The following is a 23,854-nucleotide window of genomic DNA, read 5'->3' on the forward strand; positions in this document are numbered from 1 at the left end:
GGGCCAGAGTGTGGGGAAGTGGGCCTGAAGCTGGTAAGGGGCCTGAAGCTGGTAAGGGGCCAGAGTGTGGGGAAGTGGGCCTGGAGCTGGTAAACGGGCCAGAGTGTGGGGAAGTGGGCCTGAAGCTGGTAAGGGGCCTGAAGCTGGTAAGGGGCCTGAGTGTGGGGAAGTGGGCCTGAAGCTGGTAAGGGGCCTGAAGCTGGTAAGGGGACAGAGTGTGGGGAAGTGGGCCTGAAGCTGGTAAGGGGCCAGAGTGTGGGGAAGTGGGCCTGAAGCTGGTAAGGGGCCAGAGTGTGGGGAAGTGTGCCTGAAGCTGGTAAGGGGCCAGAGTGTGGGGAAGTGTGCCTGAAGCTGGTAAGGGGCCAGAGTGTGGGGAAGTGGGCCTGAAGCTGGTAAGGGGATCAGAGTGTGGGGAAGTGGGCCTGAAGCTGGTAAGGGGATCAGAGTGGGGAAGTGGGCCTGAAGCTGGTAAGGGGATCAGAGTGGGGAAGTGGGCCTGAAGCTGGTAAGGGGATCAGAGTGGGGAAGTGGGCCTGAAGCTGGTAAGGGGATCAGAGTGGGTAAGTGGGCCTGAAGCTGGTAAGGGTGTGGGGAAGTGGGACCAGAGAACAAAGGCACATCTAAATGGCTGTGGGAGCAGTGAAGAGAAGACTGGGACCATGAAACATGAGACCAGCACTTTACATGTTGCATTTATATTTTTGTTCAGTGTATATTTTCAGTGTATCATGTCTATACTGAATACAAATATAAACGCAACAATCAAAGATTTCACTGAGTTACAGTTCATATAAGGAAATTGGTCAATTGAAATGAATGAATTAGACCCTAATCTATGAATTTCACATGACTGGGCAGGGGCGCAGCCAATCAGAATGGGTTTTTTCAACACAAAAAAGTCTTTAATACAGACAGAAATACTCCTGTTTCATCATCTGTCCGGGTGGCTGGTCTCAGACAATCACACAGGTGAAGAAGCTGGATGTGGAGGTCCTGGGATGGCGTGGTTACACCTGGTCTGTGGATGTGAAACCAGTTGGACTGCCAACTTCTCTAAAATGACGTTGGAGGCGGCTTATGGTAGAGAAATTATCATTAAATTCTCTGGCAACATCTCTGGTGGACATTCTTGCATGCTAATTGCACGCTCCCTCAACTTGAGACATCTGTGGCATTGTTTATTTATTCATTTCACCTTTATTTAACCAGGTAGGCTAGTTGAGAACACCTATATTTAACCAGGTAGGCTAGTTGAGAACACCTATATTTAACCAGGTAGGCTAGTTGAGAACACCTTTATTTAACCAGGTAGGCTAGTTGAGAACACCTTTATTTAACCAGGTAGGCTAGTTGAGAACACCTTTATTTAACCAGGTAGGCTAGTTGAGAACAAGTTCTCACATTGTGTTGTGTGACACAACTGCATATTTGAGTGGCCTTTTATTGTCCCCAGCACAAGGTGCACCTGTGTAATGATCATGCTGTTTAATCAGCTTCTTGATATGCCACAGCTGTCCGGTGGATGGATTATCTTGGCAAAGGACAAAATGCTCACTCACAGGGATGTAAACAAATTTGTGCACAACATTTGCGTGATATAAGCTATTTTTGTGCGTATGAACATTTCTGGCATCTTTTATTTCAGCTCATGAAACATGGGACCAACACTACATGTTGCTTTTATATTTTTGTTCAATAGACAATATATTGTCAGTATATCATGTCTATATTGTCAGTATATCATGTCTATATTGTCAGTATGTCATGTCTATATTGTCAGTATGTCATGTCTATATTGTCAGTATATCATGTCTATATTGTCAGTATATCATGTCTATATTGTCAGTATATCATGTCTATATTGTCAGTATATCATGTCTATATTGTCAGTATATCATGTCTATATTGTCAGTATATCATGTCTATATTGTCAGTATGTCATGTCTATATTGTCAGTATATCATGTCTATATTGTCAGTATATCATGTCTATATTGTCAGTATATCATGTCTATATTGTCAGTATATCATGTCTATATTGTCAGTATATCATGTCTATATTGTCAGTATATCATGTCTATATTGTCAGTATGTCATATCTTCTTTAATCCAAGATGAAATACAAAATGCAAACAGCAAAAATGTATTATTACATGAACAATCTGTACATACAACAACAATTCAACATTTGCAGTACTCTGCAAACAATGTGTTTTGCTCGTGTCTCCCTATAATGTAATTAATTAATTGATATCTTTGTAAGTTTTAGGGGGGGCATAATGCAACTTTATACTGCATATTATTGCTTCTACTACAATTCATGCTTCATTGATCAAGTATAAGGTTTGATTTCCCAGACACAGATTAACCGTAGTGCTGGACTAAAAACATGCTCGGTGGAGAATCTCTATTGAAATAGATGTGTTAGTCCTGTACGAGGCTTAGTCGATGTCCCGGGAAACTGGCCCCAAGCATCTTAGTCAACTTTTTATTAACATGATTTGGCACATACTGTAGACCATACAGTGAGGTTGTGTATTGTCCCGCATCACAATCTCTCAGATTTCATGTTGATTTAGGGGAAATGGCTGTACGGTTGTTGTTGTTGTTGTTTAAAGGCTACAACAATTGCAACATCTGTGGTGATAAAACAAAGATTTAACAACCTCATCAAAACAGATTATTAAAACTATAAAAGGTCAATGATACAACTGTCTCCATAGAATACACTGACTTTCCACGCTAAAGTCCGTTTTTTTTAAATGATCACATATTTCACAACCCCCCCTGTCTCTTCATGTCAGCATCACTGGAAAACAAGTGTTTTCCAAATAGAGTCCCAGGACCAGGCCTCAGACCAGGGGAGATTTGACCATGCGTCTCTGGGTGACCCATAGCAGGATGGAGACCAGGACTGTGGAGGCCCCTAGGATCCCGAACACCTTGATTATAGGGAACTTCCCCTGTCAACAACGGAGACGGAGAACAACAACGTGACTCGGTGGTTACCATGGCACCTTACACCGCAATGGAGTTTTGATTGAAAGGCTGTGAATTTCGCGCTCATGCTGTCTTCAACCATCAGACCATTGGATATGAATGAATGAATGTTGAGGATAAAGTTAAAGCCATTGTCTTGACGATAGTCATACGTGGATGATGTGGTGTAGTCACTGACCTCTCGGAGACACTTGTATCCATGGAAGTTGTCCACACAGATGCACTCAAAGAAGCCCGGACCGTACGCTGCGCAGAGGGAGTTCTCAGGGCAGTTCAACGCTGTAGAAGAGGGGAGGGGAGGGGAGGGGAGGGGGGGGGGATAACTAGTCAGTTGTACAACAGAATGCATTTAACTGAAATGTGTCTTCTGCATTTAACCCAACCCCTGTGCGGGGTGCTGCCTTAATAATCAACATCCACGTCTTCGGCACCCGGGGAACAGTGGGTTAAACGCCTTGCTCAGAAGCAATGTTCTAGTCTCTATGATACTTTATAAACAGATATTATGACAGTAATGCCAACTATACTATTGATGCCAGATCACTATTCAGAATCACAGCTAAATGGAAGCAGACATTCTAATTTCCCAAAGTGAGTTTAAAGTGGGAAATCTGTACTTGGGCACATACATTTTTGGACTTCTTAAATTAATGGCCATATAGCACACTGATTATTGAAGAATATAACTTAGAAATGCCTCATTAGTTTTGTTCAACTTTGGCCGTCATTAGAACAAAATATATGCTTTTTTTTCTTTTATTCCAATGACAGTAAAACAAAGTAATTGCGAACAAACACCGTCTTGCCTCAAAATGTGGTTAAAACTATAATTTGATATCATGAACATCCATAGCTTTGTCTATGAAATTGAGAGTGGTTACATTTTCCCCAGCCCTATCCTCCTAGTTACCAAAACAGTGGTGTTTTTTTGTCTTTTCACCTACTAGGCTACTTCTTTATTAAACACAACAAGGATCATGCAGCAAAAAAAAGGTTGACACGTGACTTACACAGATGTCCAGTCTGGTTGCAGATGTCCTTCTGTCCTTCACAGTGACGTGCGTCCCCTTTGACCTCCATTTTATTCCATGATGCATTGCCTCCTGGACAGGTCAGGTTGACAGGCAGAATCCTTACAGAAAGGGTATAGGCTCATTAAAATGTTATATTCTTATAGGGAAGTGATTGGACATTAAAATGTTATATTCTTATAGGGAACTGATTGGACATTCAAATATGTGTGAATTCTATTCTAATAAGAATATTGATTGGACATTAAAATGTGCATTGCAAGGTTGGACTCGGTAACACAGCTCAGTGAGTTGTACTTACAGGTTATCCAACTGGTTGAAGCCTTGAAACAGTGAATTGTTCAGTTGAACTATGGGGTTCAGTGAGATATCTCTGTAGAAGAACAGAGAGAGTACCACACAGGCTCTATAAAAAAAGATGAACAAACTGACCAGGTTTGTAACCTAAGTGTAAACGGGCTGTTTACCATACATCAATGCAGCTGTTGATGCCTCTTGAAGGTCCTCGACATGACTCAGAGAACAGTTTGATAGGTCCAGCCTGAGTGAGAAAACAGAGTGGGATAAATATATAATATATGCCATTTAGCAGACGCTTTTATCCAAAGCGACTTACAGTCATGTGTGCATACATTCTACGTATGGGTGGTCCCAGGGATCGAACCCACTACCCTGGCGTTACAAGCGCCATGCTCTACCAACTGAGCTACAGAAGGACCGATAAAATAACGTTTTTAGGGGAAATAGACAACATAATGTGACAATGACAATGAGCTACAAGACAAGTAATCCGTTTGTATATTTTACTAAACAGTTGTTACATGTTATTATAGTTGTTGAGTGTTTCTACATGTGTTACTACATCAAGTGAATAATCATTTGAGTATGTTGTTCTATGGACAATTCACTGGTACTGCCAAAGGTTACAAAACAAAGCATGGCGTTGCCAAAGCACAACTTCCTACCCGAGGACGTAGTCAGCATTGCTGGTGTTTTCTTTTCGCAGCAGGCAGCAGCGTCCGTCAACCAGGCCCGCAGACGCGGAACAGAACTGGCCCAGAGCGGTGCTATTCTGCACTGTTCTGTTGCAGAGATGACATACCTGTTTGTTCAGCAGAAATTCACAACGCCTTTATCAACATCTTCACCAACTGATTAATAATAAAAGTCATAATAATCAAGCCACAAATCTCTGTCAATGTAGCAGGCACGCTGGCAGAAAGAAGACAGTTATTTATACCCCGGTTTACATCGTAAACGTATTTCATTACACCGTAGGTCATCTTCACGGAGTCCTTTGCACCGCTTCTGAACCGACCCGTGAGGTGTTTGTAACGCAATATGGAGGAGAGGCTGTGTTTTTATTTATTCAACTATGCCAGTCAGTTAAGAACAAATTCTTATTTACAATGACAGCCTAGGAACAGTGGGTTAACTGCCTTGTTCAGGGGGGTAGAACAACATATTTGTACCTTCTCAGCTCGGGGGGATTTGATCCCCCAACCTTTCGGTTACTAGTCCGACACTGACCACTAGGCTCTCGGTCGCCCCCAGATCGCATTTATTTTGGGAGATTGCAAAATATGTCATTTTCATTCAAGATATGATAAATATATTGTTTCAGGTGATAATAAAACATGTTTTGTTTAGTTACATTTTCCTCAACTTGTTTCTCTAACTTTATAGCAAGTCAAGTTAGCTTGCACTGCAGAACAGCTAGCTTGCTAAAAGCTAGGCTAGGTTGAAGGTACCACTGTAGCTAGCTTAAAGCTAGGCTAGGTTGAAAGTACCACTTAGCTAGCTAAAAGCTAGGCTATGTTGAAGGTACCACTGTAGCTAGCTAAAAGCTAGGCTAGGTTGAAGGTACCACTGTAGCTAGCTAAAAGCTAGGCTAGGTTGAAAGGTACCACTGTAGCTAGCTAAAAGCTAGGCTGAAGGTACCACTGTAGCTAGCTTAAAGCTAGGCTAGGTTGAAAGTACCACTTAGCTAGCTAAAAGCTAGGCTAGGTTGAAAGTACCACTTAGCTAGCTAAAAGCTAGGCTAGGTTGAAGGTACCACTGTAGCTAGCTAAAAGCTAGGCTGAAGGTACCACTGTAGCTAGCTTAAAGCTAGGCTAGGTTGAAAGTACCACTTAGCTAGCTAAAAGCTAGGCTAGGTTGAAGGTACCACTGTAGCTAGCTTAAAGCTAGGCTAGGTTGAAAGTACCACTTAGCTAGCTAAAAGCTAGGCTAGGTTGAAGGTACCACTGTAGCTAGCTTAAAGCTAGGCTAGGTTGAAAGTACCACTGTAGCTAGCTAAAAGCTAGGCTAGGTTGAAGGTACCACTGTAGCTAGCTTAAAGCTAGGCTAGGTTGAAGGTACCACTGTAGCTAGCTAAAAGCTAGGCTAGGTTGAAGGTACCACTGTAGCTAGCTTAAAGCTAGGCTAGGTTGAAAGTACCACTTAGCTAGCTAAAAGCTAGGCTAGGTTGAAGGTACCACTGTAGCTAGCTAAAAGCTAGGCTAGGTTGAAGGTACCACTGTAGCTAGCTAAAAGCTAGGCTGAAGGTACCACTGTAGCTAGCTTAAAGCTAGGCTAGGTTGAAAGTACCACTTAGCTAGCTAAAAGCTAGGCTAGGTTGAAAGTACCACTTAGCTAGCTAAAAGCTAGGCTAGGTTGAAGGTACCACTGTAGCTAGCTAAAAGCTAGGCTGAAGGTACCACTGTAGCTAGCTTAAAGCTAGGCTAGGTTGAAGGTACCACTTAGCTAGCTAAAAGCTAGGCTAGGCTAGGCTGAAAGTACCACTGTAGCTAGCTAGGGCTTGAAGGTACCACTGTAGCTAGCTTTGAAAGCTAGGCTAGGCTTTGAAGGTAGTACCACTTAGCTAGCTAGCTAAAAGCTAGGCTAGGTTGAAGGTACCACTGTAGCTAGCTAAAAGCTAGGCTAGGTTGAAAGTACCACTGTAGCTAGCTAAAAGCTAGGCTAGGTTGAAGGTACCACTGTAGCTAGCTTAAAGCTAGGCTAGGTTGAAGGTACCACTGTAGCTAGCTAAAAGCTAGGTTGAAGGTACCACTGTAGCTAGCTTAAAGCTAGGCTAGGTTGAAAGTACCACTTAGCTAGCTAAAAGCTAGGCTAGGTTGAAGGTACCACTGTAGCTAGCTAAAAGCTAGGCTAGGCTTGAAGGTACCACTGTAGCTAGCTAAAAGCTAGGCTAGGTTGAAGGGCTACCACTGCTAGCTAGCTAAAAGCTAGGCTAGGTTGAAGGTACCACTGTAGCTAGCTAAAAGCCACTAGGCTAGGGCTTGAAGGTACCACTGTAGCTAGCTAAAAGCTAGGCTAGGTTGAAGGTACCACTGTAGCTAGCTAAAAGCTAGGCTAAAAGCTAGGCTAGGCTTGAAAGGTACCACTGTAGCTAGCTAAAAGCTAGGCTAGGTTGAAGGTACCACTGTAGCTAGCTAAAAGCTAGGCTAGGTTGAAGGTACCACTGTAGCTAGCTAAAAGCTAGGGCTAGGTTGAAAGTACCACTGTAGCTAGCTTAGGGTTGAAGGTACCACTGTAAGGCTAGGTTGAAGGTACCACTGTAGCTAGCTAGGCTAGGTTGAAAGTACCACTGTAGCTAGCTAAAAGCTAGGCTAAAAGCTAGCTAGCTAAAAGCTAGGCTTGAAAGTACCACTTAGCTAGCTAAAAGCTAGGCTAGGTTGAAGGTACCACTGTAGCTAGCTAAAAGCTAGGCTAGGTTGAAGGTACCACTGTAGCTAAAAGCTAAAAGCTAGGCTAGGTTGAAAAGTACCACTGTAGCTAGCTAAAAGCTAGGCTAGGTTGAAGGTACCACTGTAGCTAGCTTAAAGCTAGGCTAGGTTGAAAGTACCACTTAGCTAGCTAAAAGCTAGGCTAGGTTGAAGGTACCACTGTAGCTAGCTAAAAGCTAGGCTAGGTTGAAGGTACCACTGTAGCTAGCTTAAAGCTAGGCTAGGTTGAAAGTACCACTTAGCTAGCTAAAAGCTAGGCTAGGTTGAAAGTACCACTGTAGCTAGCTAAAAGCTAGGCTAGGTTGAAGGTACAACTGTAGCTAGCTAAAAGCTAGGCTAGGTTGAAGGTACCACTGTAGCTATCTTAAAGCTAGGCTAGGTTGAAAGTACCACTTAGCTAGCTAAAAGCTAGGCTATGTTGAAGGTACCACTGTAGCTAGCTAAAAGCTAGGCTAGGTTGAAGGTACTAGCTAAAAGCACTGTAGCTAGCTAAAAGCTAGGCTGAAGGTACCACTGTAGCTAGCTTAAAGCTAGACTAGGTTGAAAGTACCACTTAGCTAGCTAAAAGCTAGGCTAGGTTGAAGATACCACTTAGCTAGGCTAAAAGTACCAGCTAGGCTAGGCTGAAGGTACCACTGTAGCTAGGCTAGGCTAGGCTGGTTGAAAGTACCACTTAGCTAGCTAAAAGCTAGGCTAGGTTGAAAGTACCACTTAGCTAGCTAAAAGCTAGGCTAGGTTGAAGGTACCACTGTAGCTAGCTAAAAGCTAGGCTGAAGGTACCACTGTAGCTAGCTAGCTAGGCTAAAGCTAGGCTAGGTTGAAAGTACCACTTAGCTGTAGCTAAAAGCTAGGCTAGGTTGAAAGTACCACCACTGTAGCTAGCTAAAAGCTAGGCTAGGTTGAAGGTACCACTGTAGCTAAAAGCTAAAAGCCAGGCTGAAGGTACCACTGTAGCTAGCTTAAAGCTAGGCTAGGTTGAAAGTACCACTTAGCTAGCTAAAAGCTAGGCTAGGTTGAAGGTACCACTTAGCTAGCTAAAAGCTAGGCTAGGTTGAAGGTACCACTGTAGCTAGCTAAAAGCTAGGCTGAAGGTACCACTGTAGCTAGCTTAAAGCTAGACTAGGTTGAAAGTACCACTTAGCTAGCTAAAAGCTAGGCTAGGTTGAAGGTACCACTTAGCTAGCTAAAAGCTAGGCTAGGTTGAAGGTACCACTGTAGCTAGCTTAAAGCTAGGCTAGGTTGAAAGTACCACTTAGCTAGCTAAAAGCTAGGCTAGGTTGAAAGTACCACTTAGCTAGCTAAAAGCTAGGCTAGATTGAAGGTACCACTGTAGCTAGCTAAAAGCTAGGTTGAAAATACCACTATAGCTAGCTAAAAGCTAGGCTTGGTTGAAAATACCACTGTAGCTAGCTAAAAGCTAGGCTAGGTTGAAAATACCAATGTACTGCTTGTGACCTCCATCTAATAATTATCATCAAAAACAAACACCATATTACCATTACCAACTTAAACGTAAACGGAATGCAACAGTCTTATAATTAAACTGGCTTAACAGCCTATGTGTATTATTTAACATTACCAGTCGTGGTGTGTGGATAAAATCACTGGGGAAGCCCAGACAGAATATTTATTGATTTAGACCCATGGAGAGTTACCGGAAGTCACAAAGAAAACTGGAGCTGCCTCCACTATTCCAGCACAATGTCAACTTCAACATTTCAACATCATCAAATCACTTATGCTTACTCTAATACATTGACAACTAAAAAGATACTAAAAACAATTTAGTCCAATCATTATAAGCTAAATACGATTTGGCTGTCCATGGTTCTGATTTCTGTGTGTGTGTGTGTGTGTAACAGTATAATTTTAAACCGTCCCCTCGCCCATACCCGGGCGCGAACCAGGGACCTTCTGCACACATCAACAACAGTCACCCACGAAGCATCGTTACCCATCGCTCCACAAAAGCCACGGCCCTTGCAGAGCAAGGGGAACTACTACTTCAAGGTCTCAGAGCAAGTGACGTAACCGATTGAAACGCTATTTAGCGCACACCGCTAACTAAGCTAGCCGTTTCACATCCGTTACGTGTGTGTGTGTGTGTGTGTGTGTGTGTGTGTGTGTGTGTGTGTGTGTGTGTGTAAGAAAAAAAACATGTTGACTCACCCTACTTGTAGAGAAATGCCAATGCCATCCTCCTCACTTTCATGTTGACCAAACGGTCTATGACTCTGTCATAGATTACATTTTTTTGAATAGTATTTGTTGTCCCTGGCTACCTGGCCTAACTTCCATTCATGGGCAGCGTTAGCCGGTTAACATTAGCCTTCTACATCTAGTTACATATTGAACTTCCATCCTCTCAGGCCAGGGGCACAATGTATGAATTAATGGTTGGATCAGAATTGCCATTACTATTATAATCATTGTGGCCAATACGGAGAATTAGGTAAAACCACAAGTCAAAATCTCTTTCTCCATCCCATGGCTAATTTAGAAAAGGGCCAATTTTAGCTAGCTAGCTAGCTAGCCACCAGAGGACAATAACACAATGAGATGCAACAAGTTTCTGTCAATGACGTATGCTCTCGATGCGATGTGATAGGAGTGAAGCCAAACCCAAACTGACTTCCCTTTACACTTTTATTTTGGTGTGCCAGGACCAGTCACAGTTGAGCTCACTCACTTTAGCTCGACGCTGATTGGTTATTTTATACTTTCTTCTTTTTTTTTATCAAGGGAGGCGAAATACTCACTGGCTTCCCCTGCATTCAATTATCGGTGGCGGAAAACAATGTCATACTTTTTTTTGGCCAGACAGCATCGAATAGATGGCCTACAGAGACAGAGTGGCGCTGTTTCTCTCGCTTTCTTCAGTAAGAAACATAGAAGGAAGAAAGATAAATTATTGTATTTTTTCTTGGTGATTTTTTTTTTTGGGGGGGAAGCCTGGCTTCACTTGGCATGCATGAATACACGTAACTGAACATACCTATTCAAATAGTACTTATAGGAATTCGTCATGGTTTTAAAGGTGCTAGATATCCCATAAAGCCACCACCAAACCCACATATTTTCATCTAGTTCTTCTACGGAAGATTACGCAAAGTTTTTAAAATGTCAATGTATATGGCATCCGCATCACAACCGAGCCTTCAACGTTGCGATTCCACTCCGTTGTGGACGTCCCCGTTGAAATTCATGACATCCGGCATAACATGCTTGTGTGTAATGTGAACAAGGCGCCGGATATCATTCATTTCAATGGGGACGTCAACAACGGAGTGGAATCACACCGCCCGCGTGTGGTTGAAGGATCTGTGTGCGAGATGAATGCCACTTTGCGACATTTTCAGTCCAGCCAGAGTCCGTAGAAGAACAGGAGGTTACCAAACCACAGAAGAAGATGAAAATATGTGGTTTTCGGTTTTGGCTTTATGGGATAGCTAGTAACTTGTAAACAATGACCCATTAATAAGTACAATTTTAATAGTGATGTTAAATAATACACATTGGCTGTTAAGCCAATTTGATTATATGACTTTTGCCTTCCATTTTAGTTTATTGTGACCCCAATGTCGTTTGTTTTTTATGATAATTATTAGGTGGAGGTCGCTAGCTACAGTGGTATCTTGAACCTAGTCTAGCATTTAGCTCTGCAGTGCAAGCTAATTTGACAAGCTATAAAGTTAGAGAAACAAGTTGAGGAAAAAGTAACTAAACAAACAAAACAATATTATCACCGGAAACAATATATATATACATATATCCTGTCTTGAAAGAAAAGGTCATATTTTGCAATCTCCCAAACTAAATGCGATCTCTGACTAGAGACAGGCTCTTCTCCATATTGCCGTCACAAACACCGCAGACGTCCATTCCCGAGTGGGACAAGATGACGTAGCGCCTAATGAACTATGTCAAGGTGTAAACGGGTCAATAACAACGATGAGTGTAGCATAGTAGTTACAATGTAACAATACAACGTAACACATCCGAGTGTATAAACAATGTAACAACTGAACTCTTGACCGTAGCAGCAGTCGCGATGTAAGAACATATTCTTCTGAGTGTTGCCTACTAGCAGCAGTTACAATGTAAATAACCGGTTATGGCGAGTTGCGCAGCATTCCTGTATAGCATAGAGCTGAAGCAGACCACTTTACCTGTAACTCAGTCAGTTGATAACTCCCATATAAATATACATGAAAGATTAATAAGACAACTGCTGCATTCCGCTGGCTGGATCCAGCTGTCATTTTTGAAGGCGATATTCATATGATCAATTCAAGATAAACATGTGACCGACTGTACGCTACTAAAATCACAGCCGCTTCCTTAATACACTCGCATGTCTCCTTGTTTCGTTTCCTTTGTATCATTGTCTGATCTCTACAAGACCTGGATTGGTTCAATCACAGTATGGTAACGTGGGGACATCCGGTATTGCTAGTTCTATTATCAGGTTATCCGTCTTTTCACATGAATTAATGATCGATAAGACTGAGACGAGAAAAAAAATAAAGAAAACCCATCCGTGTGTGTCTGAAAGCAGACAGTGCTTCATCGCATTACAAATTGCCCGACCTTTTTGCACAGCCCAGCCAATAAAGAGGATCTCATATCCAAAATATTGTACAACAATATGAAATGTGTTGCATTATTCATTAGCCATATTCCTTTGTTTCTTGCCTTCAAAACAAAGAAAATGGGCAGGCCTACATGGACAAAATACCTCATTTAATTTTTTTTTTACAATTTCATTTATAATAATTATGTTATTTAGAAAACATTTCAATTGATTTTGGAAGCTGCCAGATGACTCATCGTCATCTGACCATCCCCACACTCTGAAATATGCCATTACAGTAGAGGGGTCAGAAAACGATAATAAATCATTTACGTAAGTGATTTGAAGCTGTTGTTAGAAAACATAATATATAGCCTATGTTATGTATGTCTTGCCTACAGACTAAAATACATGTATATTATTCGTGGAAATTCCTTTTAAAAATTGGCACATAGTTGTTTTGTACTGTTTAAAATAAATGTGGTCCCCTCTACCAGAAATGGTTTGGACCAGAGGACTGTTGCAACGCTTCTTGAAGAGCGATTTGATACATATTGGTTACATTATTGCTTAACGGCTACAATGTAGTCAGTTTTCTTGGGATTTGTATCACATTTGGTCTGTTTCCTGGACTGCATGCTCGCCAACCAATGAAACATATTTTGGATAACTTCAAGAAGCAGAAAGAGGCAAATGTAACACATGTTTTGCCTGTTCCCCTCTCTCTAAATCATACCAGTGTGTTGTGAACAACATTACCGTGAGCAACAATTGTGGAATCGGCGGTTCGCCTTCAAAATCAAAGTCCCCCATTGAAACTGACGCAAACGGATAAAAATAGTGGTGTCATACCACAATTGGACTAGATAATACTAAACACGCTTTGAATGTAGTTATATATTCAACAAAAGACAAATATTAGTTAATTTGACCAAAACAGGTAAAGTGTTGTTCCCATGTTTTATGAGCTGAAATAAAAAGATCCCAGAAGTGTTTTCTATGCAAAAAAAAGCTTATTTCTCTAAAATGTTGTGCACAAATGTGTTTTACATCCCTGTTAATGATCATTTCTCTTTTGCCAAGATAATCCATCCACCTGACAGGTGTGGCATGTCAAGAAGCCGATTAAACAGCATGATCATTACTGACTTGCGTAGTTCAATAAAGGTTAAATCCAATAAAATATATTTTTTTAAAGAAGCCGGATGTGGAGGTCCTGGTCTGGCGTGGTGACACGTGGTTTGCAGTTGCAAGGCCGGTTGGACGTACCCCCAAATTCTCTAAAACGACGTTGGAGGCGGCTTATGGTAGAGAAATGAACATTCAATTCTCTGGCAACAGCTCTGCTGGACATTCCTGCATTCAGCATGCTCCCTCAAAACTTGAGACATCAATGGCTGTGTGACAAAACGACACATTTTAGTGTGACCTTTTTTATTTATTTTTATTTATTTTTTTACATTGGCAAGTCAGTTATTGTCCCCAGCACAAGGTGCACCTGTGTATTTATTTAAAAATTACATTGGCAAGTCAGTTAAGAACAAAATGACCTTATTTCATCAATGATGAATCTAAGGAGTATTTCTTTCTGTAATAAAGCCCTTTTGCCTCCTTCTGATTGGCTGGGCCTGGCTCCCAAATGCCCCCAGGCCCATTCATTTAACTAGGCTGGGCAAATTCATTTACAATGATGGCCTACCCTGGCCAAACCCCAACGACGCTGGGCCAATTGTGTCCGGTTGTGATACAGCCTGGAATCGAACCAGAGTCTGTAGTGACGCCTCTAGCACTGAGATGCTAGATGCTGTGCCACTGAGGAGCCCCAATTGACTGATTTCCTTATATGAACTGGGTGGGAAACCGTGGGGTGTTGGATTGAGCGTGCAGAGATTGACACAGACAGAGAGGCTTTTGTCCGCAAAAACAACTTTACTAAGACAGAAATAAAAAATAACAAAGAAAATCACTTAGGTTTGGCTCAGTCCTTCTCTACTGTGGCTTGGTGTCGGCCTCTCCCCATTCTCTCTCGTGGTGTGCCACCGTGCTCCTTTTCTTTTGGCCTCCACGGTTGGTTGGCACATTCCTCTAATTACCTCTCACTTAGAGCTGTCCATGTCGGGGTGCCCAGCTCACGTATTCCCAGCAGAGGGAGCCAACGTCGCCTCACGTACCTTCCCTCTATTACCAGACCTCCTGGGATACCACAACTGTAAATCAGTAAAATCGCAGAAATGTTTCCATGTTGCGTTTATATTTTCGTTCAGTATAGTTTCTAAATAAAATCTAAATAAAATTAGGCATGTTGAAAGGTATAGCCTGGACTTGCAGACTGAAATAGAACAGAAAAAATATTTTTCATCTGAGTTTTATTCATAAAGAAAATATATTTCACTGCCTGTAGATGTAAAAATGACTGTATGGATCAGTTGAACCAACAGCTTGTATTTGGAAACGTACAAACATTTCCAATAGCTACACTCACTGAACACTGGAGGGATTCTAGATCTTTCTGTGCATCAGGTTTATTATACTGGGCCTCCAGTTTTATGCTTCTTGCATGAGTTGTTATTCAGGGAAACTATTTTGGATTTCTTAGCAGGTGGACCTTGAGAAGACCTACGGGGGAGCTTAGGTGGCCGGTTTGTTTTCTGCCATGTTTCAGTCATGTTTCTACCATGTTTCTACCATGTTTCTACCATGTTTCTACCATGTTTATATATACCATGTTTCAGTCATGTTTCAGTCATCATGTTTCTGCCATGTTTCTGTTTTCTAGCATGTTTCTGCCATGTTTCAGTCATGTTTCTGCCATGTTTATATATACCATGTTTCAGTCATGTTTCAGTCATGTTTCTGCCATGTTTCAGTCATGTTTCTGCCGTGTTTCTAGCATGTTTCTGCCATGTTTCAGTCATGTTTCTACCATGTTTCAGTCATGTTTCTACCATGTTTCTGCCATGTTTCAGTCATGTTTCAGTCATGTTTCTGCCATGTTTCAGTCATGTTTCTGCCATGTTTCAGTCATGTTTCTGCCATGTTTCAGTCATGTTTCTACCATGTTTCTGCCATGTTTCTACCATGTTTCTGCCATGTTTCTACCATGTTTCTGCCATGTTTCTATATACCATGTTTCTGCCATGTTTCAGTCATGTTTATATATACCATGTTTCTGCCATGTTTCAGTCATGTTTCTACCATGTTTCTGCCATGTTTCAGTCATGTTTCTGTCATGTTTCCATGTTTCAGTCATGTTTCTACCATGTTTCTGTCATGTTTCAGTCATGTTTCAGTCATGTTTCTACCATGTTTCAGTTTCATGTTTCTACCATGTTTCTACCATGTTTCTACCATGTTTCTGCCATGTTTCTACCATGTTTCTGCCATGTTTCAGTCATGTTTCTACCATGTTTCTGCCATGTTTCAGTCATGTTTCTACCATGTTTCTGCCATGTTTCTGCCATGTTTCTGCCATGTTTCTACCATGTTTCTGCCATGTTTCTACCATGTTTCTGCCATGTTTCTGCCATGTTTCTACCATGTTTCTGCCATGTTTATATATACCATGTTTCTGCCATGTTTCAGTCATGTTTCTACCATGTTTCTGCCATGTTTCAGTCATGTTTCTACCATGTTTCTACCATGTTTCTGCCATGTTTCTGCCATGTTTCTACCATGTTTCTGCCATGTTTCTACCATGTTTCAGTCATGTTTCTGCCATGTTTCTGCCATGTTTCTGCCATGTTTCTACCATGTTTCTACCATGTTTCTGCCATGTTTCAGTCATGTTTCTGCCATGTTTCAGTCATGTTTCTGCCATGTTTCAGTCATGTTTCTGCCATGTTTCAGTCATGTTTCTACCATGTTTCTGCCATGTTTCTACCATGTTTCTGCCATGTTTCTACCATGTTTCTGCCATGTTTCTGTCATGTTTCTACCATGTTTCTGCCATGTTTCTACCATGTTTCTGCCATGTTTCAGTCATGTTTCTACCATGTTTCTGCCATGTTTCAGTCATGTTTCTACCATGTTTCTGCCATGTTTCTACTATGTTTCTGCCATGTTTCAGTCATGTTTCTACCATGTTTCTGCCATGTTTCTACCATGTTTCTGCCATGTTTCAGTCATGTTTCTACCATGTTTCTACCATGTTTCAGTCATGTTTCTGCCATGTTTCAGTCATGTTTCTGCCATGTTTCAGACATGTTTCTGCCATGTTTCAGTCATGTTTCTACCATGTTTCAGTCATGTTTCTACCATGTTTCAGTCACGTTTCTACCATGTTTCTGCCATGTTTCTGTTTCAGTCATGTTTCAGTCATGTTTCTACCATGTTTCAGTCATGTTTCTACCATGTTTCAGTCATGTTTCTACCATGTTTCTGCCATGTTTCAGTCATGTTTCTACCATGTTTCTGCCATGTTTCTACCATGTTTCTGCCATGTTTCTACCATGTTTCTGCCATGTTTCTGCCATGTTTCTACCATGTTTCTGCCATGTTTATATATACCATGTTTCTGCCATGTTTCAGTCATGTTTCTACCATGTTTCTGCCATGTTTCAGTCATGTTTCTACCATGTTTCTGCCATGTTTCTACCATGTTTCTGCCATGTTTCTGCCATGTTTCTACCATGTTTCTGCCATGTTTATATATACCATGTTTCTGCCATGTTTCAGTCATGTTTCTACCATGTTTCTGCCATGTTTCAGTCATGTTTCTACCATGTTTCTACCATGTTTCTACCATGTTTCTGCCATGTTTCAGTCATGTTTCTACCATGTTTCTGCCATGTTTCTACCATGTTTCAGTCATGTTTCTACCATGTTTCTACCATGTTTCTACCATGTTTCTGTCATGTTTCAGTCATGTTTCTACCATGTTTCTGCCATGTTTCTACCATGTTTCTGTCATGTTTCTACCATGTTTCTGCCATGTTTCTACCATGTTTCTGTCATGTTTCAGTCATGTTTCTGCCATGTTTCAGTCATGTTTCTACCATGTTTCTACCATGTTTCTGCCATGTTTCTGCCATGTTTCTGCCATGTTTCTACCATGTTTCTGTCATGTTTCTACCATGTTTCTACCATGTTTCTGTCATGTTTCAGTCATGTTTCTACCATGTTTCTACCATGTTTCTGCCATGTTTCTATGGCTTGTGGCTGTGTCAATTGTTTTTTGATAGCTTTTTTTTGGGGGGGGGGGGATTTTTATACAGAGGACTCCCTCACAAACTATAATCAAAGGGTGCAATTTAGTTATACACTCATCTGATCTATGTTTTTAATATTCAAAGTATAACATTTTAGTATTTTTAAACATAGCCTCACTCACTGCTGTGCTTATTTGATTCTGATTTGATTTTGTAGGATACTGACGAGAATCTCTGTAAATGTCCTCTCATAAAGTCAAACCAGATTGGGATTACAGGAAGGAAATTCGTTTATAAACTTTTGTCCATAGTACTGTTTTTTTTATCAGTGCAATGGACAATGTCTTCGAGGGCCTGCTTCCTGATTTTTTCAAAACACTCACTGAATGGTGATTTAGCTTTTTCCTCAAGTGCTTCTTTCCCAAAGTCCTCAAGAGTTATCAGACATCAAAAACATCCATGTTGTCTTGTTTTTCCTCTGGAATTAGAGTTCAATTTGTCTATTTGACTCTGTAACTCATGACCTTCACCAATATCGAGTTACTTACACTACCAAGAACTATGCAAACATCACATGTCATCTTGATTTGGTAGAGTTCAACAGTAAAATGAAAATGTACTTGCCCATCTCATCCTGGGGCGGCAGCGTAGCCTAGTGGTTAGAGCGTTGGACTAGGAACCGCAATGTTGCGAGTTCAAACCCCCGAGCTGACAAGGTACAAATCTGTCGTTCTGCCCCTGAACAGGCAGTTAACCCACTGTTCCCAGGCCGTCATTGAAAATAAGAATGTGTTCTTAACTGACTTGCCTGGTTAAATAAAGGTTAAAAAAAAATCAATATTTTTTTTTTTTTAATCTGTACTGTGACTTACAAAGTTCACTAGCCTGCCATATTAAATGCTGTGTACAGACCCGTGTACATACCTCTACATCTGTTTTAGTGGCCACTCCAGTAATTATTTTCCAACAGTGCTGCAATTATGTCTTCATAGTGTCCCTATTAAAGACTTTCATACATGCTATGGATCGATCAGTAGTACAGGTAATGTGTTGCTGGGAAACACTTCCCTCTCTTTCTATTGCATTCAGAAATTGCTCAACCGTGTGTCTGTGTTCCTCAGTCCAGCATAAATACCACAGGAATACAATATATTGGGTTTAGATGATGTAGAAACTGCAATTTTATAAAGCAACAAAAACATTTGTTTTCACTTTAGGACGTGATTATACCACCCAGGGGCACAACTTTCACTAGCGATGGGGGTGTCATGTCCCTCCCAAATTCTGAAATTGCATTTTTGTCCTCCCCAGTTTTATCATTGCAATGTGATACAAAAAACAGCAACGGTGTGCTTTAGGACCATGCGGATGCCTCAGAGTGGTCGGCTGGATTTAGGACCAAAGGCTGTCAGGCTGTGTGAAGGCAAAGCTTCTGGAAGGATGGCTGGACCAGCACAGAAGAGCATAGTTCAGTGTGTATGTGTTGCGCTCTTTCACCGAGTTGTAAAAGCAAGCAGAGCAGAAACTGGCTACTCTTTAGTTTACTGATGCACAGTACCAGATAAAGGTTTGGACACATCTACTGATTCCAGGGTTTTTCTTTATTTTTATTATGTTCTACATTGTAGTATTATAGTGACAACATCAAAACGATGAAATAACACTCATGGAATCATGTAGTAACCAAAAAAGTGTTAAACAAATCCAAATATATTTTATATTTGAGATTCATAAAAGTAGCCACCCTCTTGGTATTCTCTCAACCAGCTTCACCTGGAAGTTAATTTGTGGAAATTATTTCCTTCTTAATGCGTTTGAGCCAATCAGTTGTGTTGTGACAAGGTAGGGCTGGTATACAAAAGACAGGGGTGGGCAACTCCTCGATGGTGATTGGTGTCAAACTTTTTCTCCATCCCTAGCAAACACAGCTGATTAATCAAATTGCATTCTAATCTGAAGATCAGGATTAGGTGATTATTGGTGCGTTTGCTGGGGCTGGGGGTAAAATGGTGACACCAATCAAGCCCTCGAGGACTGGAATTGTCCACCCCTGCTTTAAGACATGAAGGTCAGTCAATACAGAACATTTAAAGAACTTTGAAAGTTTCTTCAAGTGTAGTCGCGAAAACCATCAAGCTCTATGATGAAACTGGCTCTCATGAGAACCGCCACAGATAAGGAATACCCAGAGTTAACTCTGCTGCAGAGGATAAGTTTATTACAGCTACCAGCCTCAAAAACTGCAGCCCAAATAAATCCTTCACAGAGTTCAAGTAACAGACACATCTCAGCATCAACTGTTCAGAGGAGATTTTGTGAATCAGGCCTTCATGTCAAATTGCTGCAAAGAAACCACTACTAAAGGAAACCAATAAGAAGAAGAGACATGCTTGGGACAAGAAAAACAACCAATGGACATCAGACCGGTGGAAATCTATTCTTTGGTCTGATGAGTCCAAATTTGAGATTTTTGATTCCAACCGCCATGTCTTTATGAGATGCAGAGTGTATTTCCCACCGTGAAGCATGGAGGAGGAGGTGATATGGTGTGGACGTGCTTTTCTGGTGACACTCTCAGTGATTTATTTTTCGAATTCAAAGCACACTTAACCAGCATGGCTACCACAGCATTCTTCAGCGATACGCCATCCCATCTGGTTTGCGCTTAGTGGGACTTTTTGTTTTTCAACATGACATTGACCCAACACACCTCCAGGCTGTGTAAGGGCTATTTGACCAAGAAGGAGAGTGATGGAGTGCTGCCTCAGATGACCTGGCCTCCACAATCACCCGACCTCAACCCAATTGAGCTGGTTTGGGATGAGTCGGACCGCAGAGTGAAGGAAAAGCAGCCAACAAGTGCTCAGCATTATGTAGGAACACCTTCAAGACTATTAGAAAAGCATTCCTCATGAAGCTGGTTGAGAGAATTCCAAGAGTGTGCAAAGCAGTCATCAAGGCAAAGGGTGGCTACTTTGAGGAATCTAAAATCTATTTTGATTTCTAAAACACTTTTTTGGTTGCTACATGATTCCATATGTGTTATTTCATAGTTCTAACGTCTTCACTATTATTCTACAATGTAGACAATAGTAAAAAAATGAAGCCTTTGAATGAGTAGGTGTGTCTTAAGCTTTTGGCTGGTCCTGTATATTGGTAAAAGTCACCTTGTCTGAGAGAGATGTCCATGGTTATCAACACGTCACACCAGGGTAATTGTACACGAAACACAGCCCGTATTTTTAAAATGTTAATTTCTAAAATCCTCTATGGGAAAAATGAACGGTTGGAAAAACGATTGAAACCATTTCCCTGTTTGACCGTCAGGTTTTATGGGTATTATGACACTGTGGGGCTATATTATTCTCATAGGTGCAACAGTGCATGAGGATGGCCTGAAAATAGCAGATTAAAACCCCATCAAAACATGGTGATGTACACTACATGGTCATAAGTATGTGGACACACCATTAAAATAGTGGATTCGGCTATTTCAGCCTCACCTGTTTTTTCATTTAACCTTTATTTATATTTTATATTTTATTTTATATATTTTTTATTTATTTATTCTTTTTTGAGATAACATCTCTTTTCTCAGAGAGACTTGGTCCAATAGCAGCAGGGGGGGAACAACGTTTCAGCATCTCTTTTCTCAGAGAGACCTGGTCCAATAGCAGCAGGGGGGAACAACGTTTCAGCATCTCTTTTCTCAGAGAGACCTGGTCCAATAGCAGCAGGGGGGAACAACGTTTCAGCATCTCTTTTCTAAGAGAGACCTGGTCCAATAGCAGCAGGGGGAGAACAACGTTTCAGCATCTCTTTTCAGCATTCTCAAGAGAGACCTTCTAAGAGAGACATCTCTTTTCTCAGGACCTGGTCCAATAGCATCTCTTTTCTCAGAGAGACCTGGTCCAGGGGGGGAACAACGTTTCAGCATCTCTTTTCCAAGAGAGACCTGGTCCAATAGCAGCAGGGGGAACAACGTTTCAGCATCTCTTTTCTCAGAGAGACCTGGTCCAATAGCAGCAGGGGGGGAACAACGTTTCAGCATCTCTTTTCCAAGAGAGACCTGGTCCAATAGCAGCAGGGGGAACAACGTTTCAGCATCTCTTTTCTCAGAGAGACCTGGTCCAATAGCAGCAGGGGGAACAACGTTTCAGCATCTCTTTTCTCAGAGAGACCTGGTCCAATAGCAGCAGGGGGGGAACAACGTTTCAGCATCTCTTTTCTCAGAGAGACCTGGTCCAATAGCAGCAGGGGGAACAACGTTTCAGCATCTCTTTTCCAAGAGAGACCTGGTCCAATAGCAGCAGGGGGGAACAACGTTTCAGCATCTCTTTTCTAAGAGAGACCTGGTCCAATAGCAGCAGGGGGAACAACGTTTCAGCATCTCTTTCCAGAGAGACCTGGTCCAATCTCTTTTCTCAGAGAGACCTGGTCCAATAGCAGCAGGGGGAACAACGTTTCAGCATCTCTTTTCTCAGAGAGACCTGGTCCAATAGCAGCAGGGGGGGAACAACGTTTCAGCATCTTTTTCTAAGAGAGACCTGGTCCAATAGCAGCAGGGGAGAACAACGTTTCAGCATCTCTTTTCTAAGAGAGACCTGGTCCAATAGCAGCAGGGGGGAACAACGTTTCAGCATCTCTTTTCTAAGAGAGACCTGGTCCAATAGCAGCAGGGGGGAACAACGTTTCAGCATCTCTTTTCTAAGAGAGACCTGGTCCAATAGCAGCAGGGGGGAACAACGTTTCAGCATCTCTTTTCCAAGAGAGACCTGGTCCAATAGCAGCAGGGGAGAACAACGTTTCAGACAAAACAACTTACATACACGAACACAACATTAATAAACAAAACTATAAACACACATACAGTACAACAATTGCATTTTACGTTAAAAACACAAACATCTAAAAACAGCTGTCCTAAAGACAATTACACTCTTCTATGATATATACATCAATCAAGTGTTTAAACTCCACCAACGAAACTAGATCATCACATTTTAAAATGTTCAGGAGAGAATTCCAGGACCACAGAGCTAAGTAACTAAAACTATTTCTACCATGACCTGTTCTAATTTTTGGTACTGTTAGAAGCAAATGAGAACGGGACCATAATAGATATTTATTTACTGACCTGACTAAAAAAGAACAGAGATAAAATGGCATTTTACCCAATATGGCCTTATAAATCAGTGTATACCAGTGTTTCAGCCTACACAAGGTCAATGACAACCAGCCAACAGCTCTGTAGAGATCACAATGATGACTAAGACGTTTCTGATTTGTAATGAACCTGAGGGCTGCATGATACACTGAATCAAGTGCTCTCAGGGTAGTGGCTGAGGCCTGCATGATACACTGAATCAAGTGCTCTCAGGATAGTGGCTGAGGCCTGCATGATACACTGAATCAAGTGCTCTCAGGGTAGTGGCTGAGGCCTGCATGATACACTGAATCAAGTGCTCTCAGGGTAGTGGCTGAGGCCTGCATGATACACTGAATCAAGTGCTCTCAGGGTAGTGGCTGAGGGCTGCATGATACACTGAATCAAGTGCTCTCAGGGTCGTGGCTGAGGCCTGCATGATACACTGAATCAAGTGCTCTCAGGGTCGTGGCTGAGGCCTGCATGATACACTGAATCAAGTGCTCTCAGGGTCGTGGCTGTGGGCTGCATGATAGACTGAATCAAGTCCTCTCAGGGTCGTGGCTGAGGCCTGCATGATACACTGAATCAAGTGCTCTCAGGGTCGTGGCTGAGGCCTGCATATATATATAACATCACTAAAATCTAAAACCGACAGTAATGTACATCGTACCAGCTCCTACCTGGCCCCCAAAGAAAAACAAGCCTTATGCTGACAGGTGTATAAAATGAGCACACAGCCATGCAGTCTCCATAGACAAACATTGACAGTAGAATGGCCAGTTCTGAAGAACTCAGAGACTTTCAACATGGCACCACCATCTCCCCAATAAGTCAGTTTGTCAAATGTCTGCCCTGCTAGAGTTTCTCCGGTCAAGTGTAAGAGCTGTTATTGTGAAGTGGAAATGTCTAGGAGCAACAACGGCTCAGACACAAAGTGGTAGGCCACACAAGCTCACCAGAACGGGACTGCCGAGTGCTGAAGCGCGTAGTGTGTAAAAAATCATTATCGGGTTCCAATACTCAGCCGCACACAAGCCTAAGATCAGCATGCGCAATGCCAAGCATCATCTGGGGTGGTGTAGAGCTTGCCATCATTGGACTCTGGACTAGTGGAAACGCATTCTCTGGAGTGATGAATCACGCTTCACCATCTGGCAGTCCAACAGACTAATCTGGGTTTGGCGGAAGCCAGGAGAACACTACCTGCACCAATGCATAGTGCCAACT

The 23,854-nt window shown here is 41.9% G+C and overlaps 1 protein-coding gene and 1 long non-coding RNA gene across 51 annotated transcripts; one reads left to right on the forward strand and one right to left on the reverse strand.

Moving 5' to 3' along the window:
- Positions 1–1,603: 1,603 nt before the first annotated feature.
- atraid (all-trans retinoic acid-induced differentiation factor) lies at positions 1,604–12,276 on the reverse strand. The gene is made up of 7 exons (XM_035759706.2): positions 11,928–12,276; positions 4,996–5,132; positions 4,503–4,571; positions 4,332–4,403; positions 4,010–4,131; positions 3,178–3,278; positions 1,604–2,962 (listed from the first exon to the last, which is right to left on the reverse strand). Exons 1-7 carry the CDS (start codon positions 12,018–12,020, stop codon positions 2,852–2,854), a joined length of 705 nt encoding a protein of 234 aa, XP_035615599.1. The 5' UTR covers positions 12,021–12,276; the 3' UTR covers positions 1,604–2,851.
- LOC127909548 (uncharacterized) lies at positions 5,480–9,259 on the forward strand. Of its 50 annotated transcripts, XR_008071832.1 has the most exons (10): positions 5,480–5,854; positions 5,968–6,082; positions 6,117–6,263; positions 6,420–6,725; positions 7,076–7,145; positions 7,828–7,904; positions 7,944–7,982; positions 8,138–8,214; positions 8,494–8,534; positions 8,701–9,259. It is a non-coding gene; the product is annotated as an uncharacterized LOC127909548 (long non-coding RNA). The 50 variants fall into 50 exon arrangements; XR_008071819.1 differs by lacking the exon at positions 8,138–8,214 and having other exon boundaries at positions 6,342–6,503; positions 6,577–6,725; positions 7,828–8,020; positions 8,456–8,534; XR_008071838.1 differs by lacking the exon at positions 8,138–8,214 and having other exon boundaries at positions 6,342–6,503; positions 6,577–6,646; positions 7,069–7,145; positions 7,828–8,020; positions 8,456–8,534.
- Positions 12,277–23,854: the final 11,578 nt, after the last annotated feature.

This window comes from Oncorhynchus keta, chromosome 19, assembly GCF_023373465.1.
Source record: "Oncorhynchus keta strain PuntledgeMale-10-30-2019 chromosome 19, Oket_V2, whole genome shotgun sequence".
NCBI classification, from domain to species: Eukaryota; Metazoa; Chordata; class Actinopteri; order Salmoniformes; family Salmonidae; genus Oncorhynchus; species Oncorhynchus keta.

Excerpts from the sequence above, each read along its gene's own strand:
- atraid (XM_035759706.2), bottom strand. The coding sequence starts at position 12,020 with ATGACAGCTGGATCCAGCCAGCGGAATGCAGCAGTTGTCTTATTAATC. Across the intron at positions 4,572-4,995 it reads AATGCTGACTACGTCCTCGG|GCTGGACCTATCAAACTGTT; the intron begins GTAGGAAGTTGT and ends TTTCTCACTCAG. Across the intron at positions 2,963-3,177 it reads GATACAAGTGTCTCCGAGAG|GGGAAGTTCCCTATAATCAA; the intron begins GTCAGTGACTAC and ends CGTTGTTGACAG.